At 39.6% G+C, this 15,058-nt stretch overlaps 1 protein-coding gene across 1 annotated transcript in view; it reads right to left on the reverse strand.

Annotated features, from left to right (window-relative positions):
* Positions 1 to 15,058, reverse strand: part of LOC128745104 (acetylcholine receptor subunit alpha-like) — a 75,440-nt gene that overhangs the window by 12,386 nt on the left and 47,996 nt on the right. The window contains exon 8 of the mRNA XM_053842091.1: positions 3,465 to 3,593. Within this exon, the coding sequence (XP_053698066.1) occupies positions 3,465 to 3,593 (129 nt within the window). The remainder of the gene's footprint in view (positions 1 to 3,464; positions 3,594 to 15,058) is intronic.

The raw sequence follows: 15,058 nt of genomic DNA on the forward strand, positions 1-15,058 counted from the left end.
GAACAAAAATTCTTTCGAATGCATGAAACCTTTTTCATTTTCTCAGCAATATAAGGAAAATTTTATCTGGAAAAAGATTGTCACTAAGTTTTAGCATTTTAAAAAAGCAGGAGCAACTTATGGTAACTTCCTAAATCTTCGTCGAGGCGAACACCATTTTTGCTGGGTTGCTGGCCGGCATTCTCACAACATGTCCCGCTCATTGTACCCTTCCCTCCATTGCGCCAACTCGTGGTTCATCCACTGCTCCTCAACACAGCGTTTGCACATACACCGACAAAGATGGTCCTAAGCAGATAAAGTTCAAAAACGGCCAGTGCTTTCGAGGTTCTCGTCGAGCATTGTCCACGTTTCGTGCCCGTAGAGTACTATCGGTATTCTCAGTGTCATAGGTTTTGTCATAGTACATTTAGTACGGGGGTGAAGCTTACTATACTTAGGATCTTTTGGAGTCCATAGTAAGCACGACTTCCGGCAAAGATACAAATTCGTTTACCACCTAGAACTCGTCCCCGTAGATTACCACACTGTTGCCTATGCGAGCTCGATCGCGCTCGGTTTCTCCTGTTCATAGCTACATGGTTTTAGACGTATTCACCACTAATCCAATCTTCACTGTTTCACGTTTCAATTTGGTACTGCTCAGCAACCGCCTGGAACGTCCTTCCAACAATGTCCACGTCGTCAGCAAAACAAATGAATTGGCTAGATTTATTGAAGATCGAGCCCCACATGCTGTTAAAACCCGCACATTTCATAACACCTTCTAGCACGATGTTGAACGGGAGACACGAAATACCACGCCTTGTTGAAGTCCCCTGCGTGTTTCAAGCGGACTTGATAACTCGCCCGAGATCCCTACCGAAGTCTGAACACCATTAATGCCTTAATCAGTCCAGTTAGCTTCCAGCAAAAGCCGTTTTCGTCCATAATTTCCGATAGCTCTTCATGGTCGATAGTATCGTAGGTGGCCTTGAAGCCTTGAAGCCTTGAAGTCGCAGCACAAAGATTTGGTTCGTTGTCGATCATCCGTCTACAAAACTGGCTTGATAAGCTTCCCCCAAATCTACTTGCTAGCGGAGATGGACGGCGAAAGGCGATTTGAGAAAGCACTTTGTGGGCGATGTTGAGAATGGTGATTTGTCGATAGTTCTCCCATTCCAACTTGTCGCCCTTCTTATATATTAGACATATTACTTCCTTCTTCTACTCCTCCGGTAGCTGTTCTGTTTGCCAGATCCGAACTATCAGTCGGTGCAGACAGGCAACCAACCCATCAGGGTCCATCTTGATAAACTTCGCTGCGATGCCATCTTTATCAACTGCCTTGTTGTTCTTATGCTGCTTGAAGGCTTCGATCACTTCACCTATTGTGGGAGTCGGTACAGCACCATCATACGCTGTACTGATGAAGTTATAACTCTTACTGTCTTGGTATTTCGTCTCCGTGCTATTCAAGCACTCATTGAGCAGTACTTCCTCCTTTCGATCACCTCACGTTCATCCGACAAGATCCCTTCATGTTTATCCCGGCATGTTTTGAGTTGTGACACAAAGCCTATGCGGGATAAGTTCAGTTTCTTTTAGATTTTACGCGTTTCCTGAGAACGATACAGCTGTTCCAAGTCCTCGCACTCCATTTCTTCCAGGCGCCGCTTCGCAACTGGGAAAAACGGGTTTGGTTTCTGTCTATATCGGTCCACATTTTGACGGCTCCTCTGCTGCAGCATCAACGGTTGCGCTACATTCTTCTCGTCTAACATTCACGGCCATTCCTCGTCGAACCAGTCGTTGCGTACACTCCATTCGCTGCGCTGTTGATGGCTGCTTGAACGCTATCTCAGCAGTCCTCAAAAGGGGCTTCGTTAGGCTCTATCTCACCCGGCAGCGCAGCCTCAAGGCGTTGCGCGTACTCAGTAGCGTCTTCAGATAACTTCAGTCGTTCCAGATTGTACCGTGGCGGGGGTCGGTACCGACTGTCGGTAACAACAGAAAGTCTTTTGCACACGTGAACCATCAAAAGGTAGTGGCCAGAATCGATGTTTGCGCCACGATCAATTAGTCGATGGCCGTTTTCCAATAACCGATCTGAAGTTCCTCTTCCTGGCCAACCGGAGCGTTGAGATCTCCGATGACGATTTTGAGGTCATGCACTGGGCACTTATCGTATTCACGCTCAAGCTACACGTAAAAAGTGTCATTATTGTTCACGTCACTGATGTTGATGAAACGGCCTCTTATCCTCAACTTGCACATACGGCTGTCAATTGAAGACCACCCAATCACACGTTTTTGCATGTCACCCATCACGATAAAAACTTCACCCAGCCCAGGTGTATTTCCGCAGCTCTGGTAAACGGTGCATCCATTTCTATACAAATGTACTGTAGACTCCTTCCAGCATACCTCCTGCAGCGTTACAATGTCGAACTTGTGGGCCCTCAATAATTTGGAAAGTATGCTGAACTTGCCGTTCCTTGTTTTAAGCTTCCAATTGTTAGTCTACTCGCTAACTCGCGTTAGTACTCACATTATATGCTTCCTGTACTGTTATTTTTCAAGCATAGCTTGTAAGGTCTGCATATCAACCCTCTGTGTCACCGGAGGACCATCATGACAGTACTGTGTAGCGTGCCTTTAAAAGTTATACAAACATGTAGATTTTGGCATTGTCCGCGTACGGTAATCTCGCGCCCGATGGTAATTGACGGTACATGTGGTTTAAAACAAAGAAAACAATAGCGGTCCTAAGATGCAATCATGAGGTATTCCAGTATTGATGTTGCAGTTGAAAACCGTAATAATCGACTCGCGACATTCGCTTTTATTCTTGTTCTGTGTGTCGCAACTACGTCGCACGTGGTGCGCTGTGATCCCACATTGATGCGCTATACAGCGCACCACGTGCGACGTAGTTGCAATACACAGAACACGAATGAAACCGAATGTCGCGAGTCGATTATTACAGTTTTCAACTGCAACAGCAATATTGTTTTGAAACCAGCATGACAGTGATGCACTAAATTTAACGACCATTCTGCGGTATCGTAAATAGGAATCAAACTAAACAAGAAAAAAGTCAAGCCGTGACATAGATAGGTTGTTTTTACCTTTTTTGAGTTCGGAAAAATCTGTGGAAGGTGCAGGTTTTCGTTCATATATGCATTAGCCATGCCTGCGTACAATGTTTTATACAATTCTGGAACTTTTCAGCCGAAAATGGTACGATAATTTTGAAAAATGCCCAGTTTTCGTGTGCTCGGTTTAGAACCGGGCTCGTAGATGAAATGGATAAAACAGTTAAAAGAATGAGAACATGAAAGCTTGAAGCAGCCAGCACATCCAATCAACAAAACATCGAACAATCAACGGGGGACTTATTTTCCTAGAACTGTAGCCAGAGAGCGGCAGTCCGTTGGCATTAGGACAGATCTCGTCAGGGAAATGCCAGGGTGTTGACCTACCTGTCACTGGAATCAAGCAAATGGTGATCAAGGAGCACCGAAGGATCGAATGCAATTGTCGGTGGCAGCGGTGGGATGTTGTCCCCTATGCCGTTGCACGAACGCAACATGAATCGCTGCGAAGCGGCACTGCAAAATGACGATAGAAGCCGTATTTCCCGTGGGGCGTAAAAATTGACAATTCAGACAGTGGTGAAATTTTCGGAGCGATAGTTGAGTGTGGTAGCATTGCAGATGGATACGCATAGGTATCACGAAGCATAAAGTAAGATGTAGGGATGGATGGCGAATATTTAGTTTTCCATTTGTTTTTGTTGTGGTTTCCGAGTGGCCGAATTGTTTGGTATGGTAATACCACAGTGATGTGATGTTGGTGGTTAATTTTTGCGAGAATTCAATCAGATTAAGTTGACGGTATGACGCACAGTTTCACGATTAAGATGTATTTTGATATGAAAAGGAAAGAAAGAAAGTAAGGTGAGAGAGCTGCTTTATTTGCAATCATAACATTACATTTTACATGCTGAAATAAAAAACTAATACTATTGGATTTCATCTTCAAATAATCATCGGTGGTATAAACATTTCAAGAAGATGCAAAACTTTTGTCAATTGGCGAAGTTATAGAATAATCTGAAATAGATTTTTTTGGCTAAGCAAATTTGTTTTTCAATATTAACCTTCTGTCTGTACAAAAAAAACTAACATTGGCTGTACCTTGGGGTTTATTTGACCTTAAAATTCAAACAGCTATATCTCTGCAAACTCTTGATGGATTTTCAAATTTTTTCGATGTTTCAGAAAGGCACTTTAATGAACTAAATGACAAAATTATAAATGGCGACTGGACCGGTGGACTTTTCACAAAGAGCCGTTTAAAAAAAAAAATAGATCGAAAAATCGGATTTTTTCCGGATTTTTTGTAACGTTTATATCACGAAATCCTTACCACCTGGAATAACGTTTCCTTGTACAAAAAAAAATAAACGCGAACACGAGAATTTTGAAGTTACGTGTGGTATTTTACAGGATTCTGCGGAGCTGCGATAAGAAAATTAATAAAATGGAGTACCAATGCCACCTAGCGACCGAATTATGAATCAAACTATTGCCATAGGTTTTATCTGTCACAAGACCACGTTCACTGCAGATCTTGACTATTGAACAGACTTTTTCGCGAGTAAGGGCGATTTACACTAAGAGAATTCATAAATTTAAGGTGAAATTAGTCGTCATCGATTCTGCTAATTTCAAAAGCAGTTTTTTTGTTTGAAGCAAAAATTCTGTTCATGAAAATATATTCGCTGTGTTCAGATTGGCAAGAAGAATGCAGTATTTACATTTTTATAAACAGAATCCCGCTTTTGGGCCCAAAAACTGCTTCCGAAATTAGGCTTTCCGACGAAAAGTTAATGACTGCTAGTTTCCCGTGTATCTGAACACAGCGAATATATTTTTATGAACAAAATGTTTGTTTCATACAAAAAAACTGCTTTCAAAATTTGCAGAATCGATGACGACTAATTTCACCTTAATCTTAACATGGGCTTTGTTATATTGTAATAATACATAACACAAGTTTCGTTGAATTTGCGACAACACTTTTCTAAAGGGTAAATTGGCTATACTGCGAGCTGTGATGAGCCGTTTTGAAGAATGTAGTTGCACGAGCATTCCTTAGTGCAACGTTGAATCGTATTTGCGACAACAAGACAACAAGTAGGAAGAATAATGAGTTACCACAGTGATCCAGAATTGCAAAAAAAGCGGACATAAAAGCCATTGGGTAAAAAATGCATAATTTTTCAAGGGTGGCGTCTTTGGAGAAGTTTATTAATAAAATATAGCGCATTTTTCTGAACTATTAGGGAGACCGTGACTTTACCTATTAGGGTGATACAAACTTTTGTTATTTAAAAAATAAAAAAAATCCAACAAAAAGTTCTCGAACATACCAATACAATAAGCAACTTTGCTGAATGTAGTAACTATCTATCTCTCACTGGTCGCGAAATATAATAAGGTACCCCGAGGCAAGTGGGACCTAAAAAATGCATAGGTAGTGTTTATTCCATTGTGTTATCTATATCTATGATTATTTCAAAATTCTTTCAGCACAGAAACTCTTCAGTGGTATCACTTGGAAGGTTTAATTACGAAAAAGGCCTATCAATTTACACGAAATGAATCTGGAAGAGAATTTTCAAAAACATGGCGATAGGTCCCACTTGCCTCGGCAAATGGGGCAAGTGGAACCTATATTCAAATTTGATTAAAAAGCATAAAATAACAGAAAATTGTTTAAGTTAATATACAGCAATGTTAAAGCATTGCAAGAAGCAATCAAAGACAATATTTGTACAAATGGTTCATCCAAAAATAGTGTAACAAAATCAGATCACAACGGGCGACTTCATAATTTATATAAAACACAGATCGTGAGCAATTACGCAGTAATGCATTATTGTAATGAGATGTAGTTGAATGTGTCGCTGTATCTAATTCTTGCGAGACATCATTTAGGATTAACCAGTGTTTATTAGCTCGAAAATACGATTATGATCTGTTTTTTCTACCATGCCCAATTCGATAGAGCTACTCATAAGAGATAGTTACGCTATAATAACCACAACACTTTATTGTTACAATTCCAGTTGCAAATTTGCCTAATTATATCTCCAGATTCAATTAACATCGTTTAGGTGTAACCAAAATGTGATCAAACTGTTTGTTCCCTCATAAGCTGTGCTGATGATCTTCTTTTTTGGGTGCCCTTGGTTTAGTCCTTTTCGGTTTTATTTTAAAGCTTTACTGATATAAATATTATGTAATTGAACTGAAAATGTTCGGTAGTACATCTAAAAAATGTATTAAGATAGGAAGTTTTGTGCTGAAACACTTTATTTTTAAAATGTCCCACTTGTCCCGGGTGCTTTCAAGTGCCGATCTTATTCCGACCCATTTTTTAATGCCGTTTGTCAAATTAAACAACTAGTCTTCGGGTTTATTTTTTTAATACACTCATTATGTTTACCTACTGCCAGAAAAAAACATGTACTTTTACGAAAAGCCTGTGGCCAAAATAACATTTATAGAAAGGTGCGTCAAACTTATAACGCAAATTGAAAATAACGCTCAACTTTTAAGCCCAATTTTGGTGTTTGGAATGACAGTTATAAATAATCTATAATTTTAATACATGCGCTCGAGTTGTATCTTTCATTTCTAGAAAGGTTCGGTTGGATAAAATGAGGTTGAAGAGAGTTATGAGCTCCGTTCCCACTTACCCCGTATTTCCACTTGCCCCGAGGTACATCAATGTGTTTAAAAAAGGAGCATTTAAAAGTCAGTTATGCTCAATAACTTCGCACACGATTTTTTTATTGTTTTCAAATGTTTTACAAAGTTATTCAACATATTAAAATACACATTTTCTCTAAAGACTGTTTGTCGATAGGATGCATGTTTAATGAGTTGTGAAATTTAAAATTTTAAAAGTTACTCTTGACGAAAAACTATATTTCATGTAAAATGATTCAGTGCGTGATTGTAATGTATAAACAAAACTTCATTGCAATCAAAAATAGTCGAGACAAGCAGTTTGCAACCTGGAACAAGCTGGAATTGCTCTGTAACAAAATAATAACAAATTTTGATATAAGAACAAAACTTGTAATAATTCTGTTAGCCTCATTATTTGGTCTGATGAAAAATATAACAAATTCTGTTATTTCGATCTAATTGAGATATTTTTTTGTCATATGTTTGTTATAATCATTTACTCGGGAGTTGAGTACCAGTGGTGTCAGATTGCTCCGGAATATCGTCCCCAACCTTGATAGTGCAGAAAGATTTATATTTTACTAGCTGACCCGACAAACTTCTTATTGCCACAAATTAAACTGTGTTGTACATAAATCGTGAATCTCGGATGACCTTTGTCACAATCTTGAGTTTTGCAAGTTTCTGGGAAGTTCAAAAATTCAAAAATTCAAAAATTCCTGCCTCCAAAACCCCCCACATGCCAAATTTGGTTCCATTTGCTTGATTACTTTTTGAGTTATGAGGAAATTTGTATTTCATTTGTATGGGAGCCCCCCTCCTAAAAAGGGAAAGGGGTCCTAATTCATCATAGAAAAATTTCATGCCTCCAAAAACACCCACATGCCAAATATGGTTCCATTTGATTAATTAATTCTCGAGTTATGAGGAAATTTGTATTTCATTTGTATAGGAGCCCCCCCTCCTTCTAAAGTAAGGAAAGGTTTCAATTCACCATAGAAAAATTCTTGTCTCCAAAAACACCCACATGTCAATTTTGGTTCCATTTGCTTGATTAGTTCTCGAGTTAGGAGGAAATTTGTATTTCATTTGTATAGGAGCCCCGCCTCCTAAAGTGGGGAGAGGTTTCAATTCACCATAGAAAGAATTCTTGTCTCCAAAACCAACCATATATCAAATTTTGTTCCATTTGCTTGATTAGTTCTCGAGTTATTAAAAAATTTGTATTTCATGTGTATGGAAGCCCCCCCTCTTTAAAGCGAGAGGTAATTATTCCCCTCTTAAAGATGGGAGGGGTTTCAATTCACCATAGAAAAAAAATTGCCTGCAAAAACACCCACATGCTAAATTTGGTTCCATTTGCTTGATTAGTTCTCGACTTATAAGGAAATTTGCATTTCATTTGTATGGGAGCCTCCCCTCCTAAAAAGGTAAGGGGTCTCAATTCATCATGGAAAAAATTCATGCCTCCAAAAACACCCACATGCCAAATATGGTTCCATATGATTATTGAGTTTTCGAGTTATGAGGAAATTTGTATTTCATTTGTATAGGAGCCCCCTTCCTAAAGTGGGGAGGGGTCTTAATTCACCATAGAAAAAATTCTTGTCTCCAAAAATACCCACATGCAAAATTTTGTTCCATTTGCTTGATTAATTCTCGAGTTATGCAGAAATTCGTGTTTCATTTATATGGGAGCCTCCCCTCTTAGTGGGAGGAGGGGTCTCTAATCATCATAAGAACCTTCCCTGGCCCCAAAAACCCTTATATGCAAATTTTCACGCCGATCGGTTCAGTAGTTTTCGATTCTATAAGGAACATTCGGGCAGACAGACAGAAATCCTTTTTTATAGGTATAGATTAATAAACTTCTCCGAAGACACAACCCTTTTACCCATTACGCATTTTTTACCCAATTGCTAATGTCCACTTTTTGGCGATTCTGGATCACTGTGCAGTGCGATCGTTCATGAAGTTCTCGAGGAATTTAAATTATTAAATTCCTGTGTGAATTAAAAAATATTCCTCTTATTCTCCACTCACACAGTTGGTTTAGTATTAGGCGTCTAAACGTTCGATCATATGCTGTGCTTATATCTACAAACGCAGCCCCTACATGCTTTTTATTTTTCCAAGCGTTCCTAGGTAGGTTCTTCAAGGTAAAGTTCGTGACGAACGTGCTGCTCGAGCCAGAGATGCTGAGGTTCTTCAATAGTACCAAATGATCCTTCCACGTTGAAAGCGAATTGGCGGGGATCCAAGAACTGTCGCTCTTCCATGAGATCGATTAACCGTCCAGCAATCATCCTTTCAAGAAGTTTTCCAGGAGTACAGTCAATTTTTGGTTTTCTGGATCAAAGGAGTCTTTAGCAGGTTTAGCGATTTTCCAAATGTCTGGGAACGTTCCAAGACGCCAGCATTCGTTAAAAATATCAAGCAATTTAAATTTTGCGCAAACAGGAAGATTCTGAAGCATCTTATTATGAATTTCGTCAGGACCTGGGGAGCTACCTTTGAGTTGATCAAGCTGAAACATTAATTCTTCTATTGGAAAATATTTTTCGATGGAAGGGTCAAGTATGAGAGGAGAAGGCTCACTAACACATTCCATTGTTTGTTTGTTTTTTCTTAAGAAATGCAGGTTATACAGATCATCCGACGTAATTTCAGCAAAATGGCCTGTTAATATTCAGAGCTGCCAAGACTGTTGGACACGACCACTCCTGTAATTTTTGGTAGCCCGACTGCTCTAGGGGTAAAATGATCATTTTATTAAAACAGCCTTAAGTTAGGCAACATGCTACACCACTATGTAGCCAAAGGTATGCTACAGTTTTCTCGTATGAAAGTAAAACGGTCGATAGCAAGTTAAGTGAACCCATCAACAGACTTTCAATGGAGACGCTTTATATTTTAACACCTCTAATACAATTATGTATAGGAATGAAGCGGCATACATACTTCCTAATTTGGTTTATGCTAATACGATTCAATACCTATATAAATTAAATCGAATACGCAGGAAACGTGTGAAACCCCAATATTTGTTTAGTCTGTGAACTTGACCAGAAGACAAGATTCGCAATTTATTGCTATTGCTCCCTCGTTCGAAGTGTCCTCAAATATACTATTCAAATCTGGGCACCTTACCATGCAACTCACATCGCTCGCATTGAAAGAGTGAAACGTTCGTTCGTTTCGCATTACGACGACTACCATGGAACGAACCGCAAAGGTTACCGCCGTATGAACAAAGATGCCTATTGATAAGATTGGAGCTTTTAAACCAACGACGCATATACCTACAAAGAATGTTTGCTTTTGACGTGCTGTGCAACAGGATTGATTGCCCCGACTTTCTACGACTAGCAAACTTTTTCGTCCCTGCCCAACAATCTCGTCAATGTTCGTTAATACATATTGAAAGACACAGAACAGTTTTTGGACAAAACCATCGAATGTACAAATGTTTTAGACTGTTAAATAATTTAGAAGTGTTTGATTTTCACGTAAACAGACATCATTTTAAAACTAGCATAAGATACTTAACATAGATCAGTATGTACAGTATTCAACTGAAGACGCAGTAAATAAATACTTTATTTTCTTAGCGTGTAACCAGTCTAAATTTTTTGACAACATGCAGAATTCGACGTATTGCTACTTGTTATTCAATGTTGCTTCTGTCCTAATCTGAACATTTCCGGAGTGATTCGCGATAAGGGCGCAACTAACAAAGTGTAAACAATGAGGAATATCACTGTGATAATTTGCCAGTATATTTTCAAGTCATAATTTAAATAAAAGTTACAAAAATCAAGTTTAAAGACATAAATTGGTGTAGAATAAATCAATCTTATAATTTCACAACAATACTGCATAAAATTTGTGCATTCAAGCTCTAAATATAATGTGGCGTGTGGTATTCTCTACGATGTAGCAATCTAGACTACTTTTGAAATACTGAACCCCGTTCCTAATGGTGGACAGGTTTTTATTTAATTTCCACTGTGCGTCCCTTTCGTAGCTCTCTTTGTAGGGGTTCTCCCCTAGTAACATTTCTAATCTAACGTTCTAACGGTTTTCTACTAGGGTTCCACCCTAGTTGCCTAAACATTCTATTGGGGTGAATATACATTATTCCCCTACTGCTACTATAATTAAACCCCTATGCCTTTGCGCATGGGTTTAATTTATGGCTTTACATCCCTAAAAGGAAACAGCGCGTGCGCTTCGTTAACCCTACTCAAATAGCGCTTAAAAATGACAGATGTTCAGAATGAAACATCTGCTAGCTTGCTGTGGTTAGAACGACAAAAAAACCGTTGACTAATAATCTGCTAAAAGAAAGCTACGAAAGGAAATAGAAAAGAATAGTGATATCGTCATATCACACTAAGTTTTATAGTTGAACCACAGAGAACAGACTACCAGGTAATTGACAAAAAGTGTGTAAAAGGTTTTTATGTAATCTACGAGTAATCCTTCAATAGAGCACCCCTCGAGCAGTAAGTGGCAAACTTAATCTTGATGTCGCTGCCATCGCTGCTATGTAACTCCAGCGCAAAGAAATATTGACAAAGGTACATGGATATTTTTTGAAGCGTTTGGCAAACTATTTCTGGAGGCCGCTACCGACAGATTTTACACACAAAAAATCGATAACTTCCTTCGAGACCACCGGAGTGCTATCCCTATCTTAACGAACGGTGTTTGACAGTCCACTTAACGAAGGGCGCTATTGCAAGAAATCCAAGAAATAGCGCCCGTCTGACAGGTAGATTTGCTGCCAACCTTGTCGAGATGTGCTGAGATGTTGGCAACAAAAACATGGCACCCATCGCAAGCCCCTGTTCGAGACTGTTAATCTGTTCTCTGTGGTTGAACCCCTTGGAATGAGCCTCAAAGCATTTTAACAATGAGATTCGCCCAGCCCTGTTTCGCCTTGTTTTGATTTTTTATTTAGTTTCGCCTGTTTACAATGCGCCTGTGTTTTGAAAACTACGCAGTTTCGCTCTTTACTATCGCCTGTTTACAAAACGATTTGCAAATAAGCCTGTCACTTCATAACAATGCAAGGGGCTCAACTGCAAATTGTCTTTTGTTTTGATTAAACACTTCTATCGCCCATCACTAAAAACTTATTTTAAATAATTCTAACGATTAAAACAGAAGAAAGGATTCTTGCCAAGGATATTATCAGTCTTTTTAAGACTCATGGTGTAATAAAACGCTTTGTTTACAACTTCCCAGTTGAGCCCCAATCGCGAATCATTCCGGATTTGAGATACGCTGTCATAGTTGCTTGGAAACCGCGGGCAACAGTTTGGAAAAAGTTGCATGCCACTTGTAGCCAATCTAAACGCACCTTAACCTCTCTGAGGTCTACAGTATTTTTGGCGCCGAAACATTCACTAAACTGCTCGTAAATTTTTTCTTCTTTTAATACTTTTTCACCAAAGTTGGGAATTCTCCCGAAAATCTTTTCTGTTTTCATAATTCCTACAGATCGTGGCTACATGTCATACAGTCGCGGAGTTATTCCGTTGTTCCTTGGGGAATCGCGACATGACTTTTTTAGCTAATTTTGTCAAATTTTTGAAAGCTGAAGCATGTGGGTTTTTTCAATTTTTTTTTTCTAATCCTAGTACAAAACGGATTTCGAAGGAACTTGTCTGGAAGCTGCCATATGTTCTCTGACAGACATGATTTGGTCACCAATCGCCATTTTGTCAAGTACTGATGTGTTTTGATGTGCTACATGACATATATGACCTTACCCGGTGACGTGTTCGAAAAAATTGATCACAATAATTTGACAAAGTTAGCTAAAAAGCTATGTTGCGGAACACCACAATAACTCTACGACCATATGATATATGGCCACGGTCTGTAGAGATTATGAAAATAGAAAAGAGTTTTGAAAAAACTATTCAAACAGTTACGACCATCTTAGTGAATTTTTCGGTGCCAAAAAATTATGTAGACCTAAGAGGGGTTAAACATTGTTTCTCTTGAAATTTTAGTCTGATTATTCACGGTCGATGTTTTCCGTTCCTATTTTTTTTAAATGAAACCAAATGCGCATCGTAAAATATAAACATTTAGAAATCAACCAATAAGTCGGTGTTGAAAGTGTCAATGTAAACTGAAACTGTCAATGGATTCGCTTGAGTAATGACGCCACTTCCATTGACTATCTCCATTCGAATATTACTGCTGCTAGTTCCAATTTGTTAGATGGCTTTAATCTGCACAGTCTATCACAAATCAATCACGTGATCAATTCCAACGATCGTCTTCTTGATTTAATTCTAACAAACAACGAGACTCTATGTGAGTTGTTCGAAGCTGTTGAGCCACTTGTACCTCTCGATCCTAATCACCCAGCGCTGAATGTAACGGTAAACCAGAACTTGCCCATACAATTCGAAGACACTCCAGTTGAACTGGGTTTGGACTTTCGCAGAACTGATTTTGAGTCTTTGAGCAATGTCATGTCTCGTATCGACTGGCGATTTCTTGAAGTCAATCCCCCTGTCGACGATGCAATCGCCTACTTTAACGATGCTGTTAATAATGCACTAGTTCATTGCACTCCTCCCCGCAGACCGCTGCGTAAACCACCGTGGTCGAATCCACGTTTACGACAACTCAAGCGGCAGCGAGCTCAGGCTTTACGGAAATACTGCAGATTGCGAAATGCTTCACTGAAACAGAATTTTAATCGTGCTAGTAACCTATATCGCAAATACAACCGGTATTTATACAAACGGTACACCAATCGAATGCAGCATAATATCAGATCAAATCCGAGAATCTTCTGGTCGTTCGTTAACAGTAAAAGGAAAGAGGAAGGATTGCCTAGAGATATGTTTTTGGGAGATAGTCATGGCAGTACGATGCCAGAAAAATGTGCTTTTTTCGCCCAACATTTTCAGCACAATTTCCGTGATTCCGTTGCCACAACCGCGCAAATCAATACAGCATTATGCAACACTCCTGGGGACGTCTTGGATTTCAGTCTACCCGCGATTACTGATCGTCACGTTGAAGCTGCCATTAACAAACTTAAATGCTCATTTGCCGCCGGACCCGATGGAATTCCATCATGTAGTTTGAAAAAATGTGCTGCTGTGTTTATCCGTCCATTATGCCTGCTGTTTAATTTATCCCTACAACAGAGCCTATTTCCTACAACTTGGAAGCTTTCAGCTATGTTTCCAGTGCATAAAAAGGGTGACAAACGAAATGTAAAAAACTACAGAGGCATCACATCTCTCTGCGCATGTTCGAAAGTATTTGAAATAATAATACATGATGCCCTCTTCGCCAGCTGTACGCATTACATCTCATTAGATCAACATGGGTTTTATCCAAAACGTTCCACTGCTACAAACCTTGTGCAATTCGCAGCAAAATGTCTACAAACCATGAGCGTAGGTGCCCAGATTGATGCTGTCTACACAGACCTAAAAGCTGCATTTGACCGTGTTGACCACAGCGTACTACTGGCTAAACTGGATAAACTTGGTGTCGGCTCCAGCCTTGTACGATGGTTTCGATCCTACCTGCTAGATCGAATGCTCTGCGTGAAGCTGGGTAAAGTGCAATCCGAGTATTTCTCCAACCTCTCTGGCATTCCACAGGGCAGCAATTTAGGACCGCTGCTCTTTATGCTGTTTATCAACGACATATCGCTTCTGCTTCCAGAAGATTGCCGCATGCTTTATGCAGACGGCTCCAGCGCTTAGTTAACATTTTTCTGCAATGGTGCTCCAATAATCTACTAACCGTCAGTATCGAGAAGTGTTGTGCGATTTCATTCCACCGCAAGTCCAACCCGGTTACATTCAACTATACTATGTGTGGTCAGATTGTAGCTAGATTAGATACGGTTCGTGATCTGGGTGTAACTCTGGATACGTCACTCTCCTTTAGGCCACACTACAACGAAATAGTTGCCAAGGCTAATAGACAGCTCGGATTTATCTGCAAGATCACAGAAGAATTCCGGGATCCTATTTGTCTTCGATCACTGTATTGTGCGCTGGTGCGCTTTATTCTTGAGTCTAACTCAGTGGTTTGGTGTCCATTCAACGCTAACTGGATAGCAAAAATTGAAACCGTGCAACGAAGATTTGTACGGTATGCTTTACGCTTTCTTCCATGGCGTAACGAACACCAGTTGCCAGAATATGCGGATCGCTGCCAGCTACTCGGAATACAAACATTAGAGCGAAGAAGATTCGAAGCACAAGCCGTATTTGTCGGGAAAATTTTGTCCGGTGAAATCGATGCCCCGAACATTT

This window comes from Sabethes cyaneus, chromosome 1 (assembly GCF_943734655.1).
Source record: "Sabethes cyaneus chromosome 1, idSabCyanKW18_F2, whole genome shotgun sequence".
Classification (NCBI taxonomy): domain Eukaryota; kingdom Metazoa; phylum Arthropoda; class Insecta; order Diptera; family Culicidae; genus Sabethes; species Sabethes cyaneus.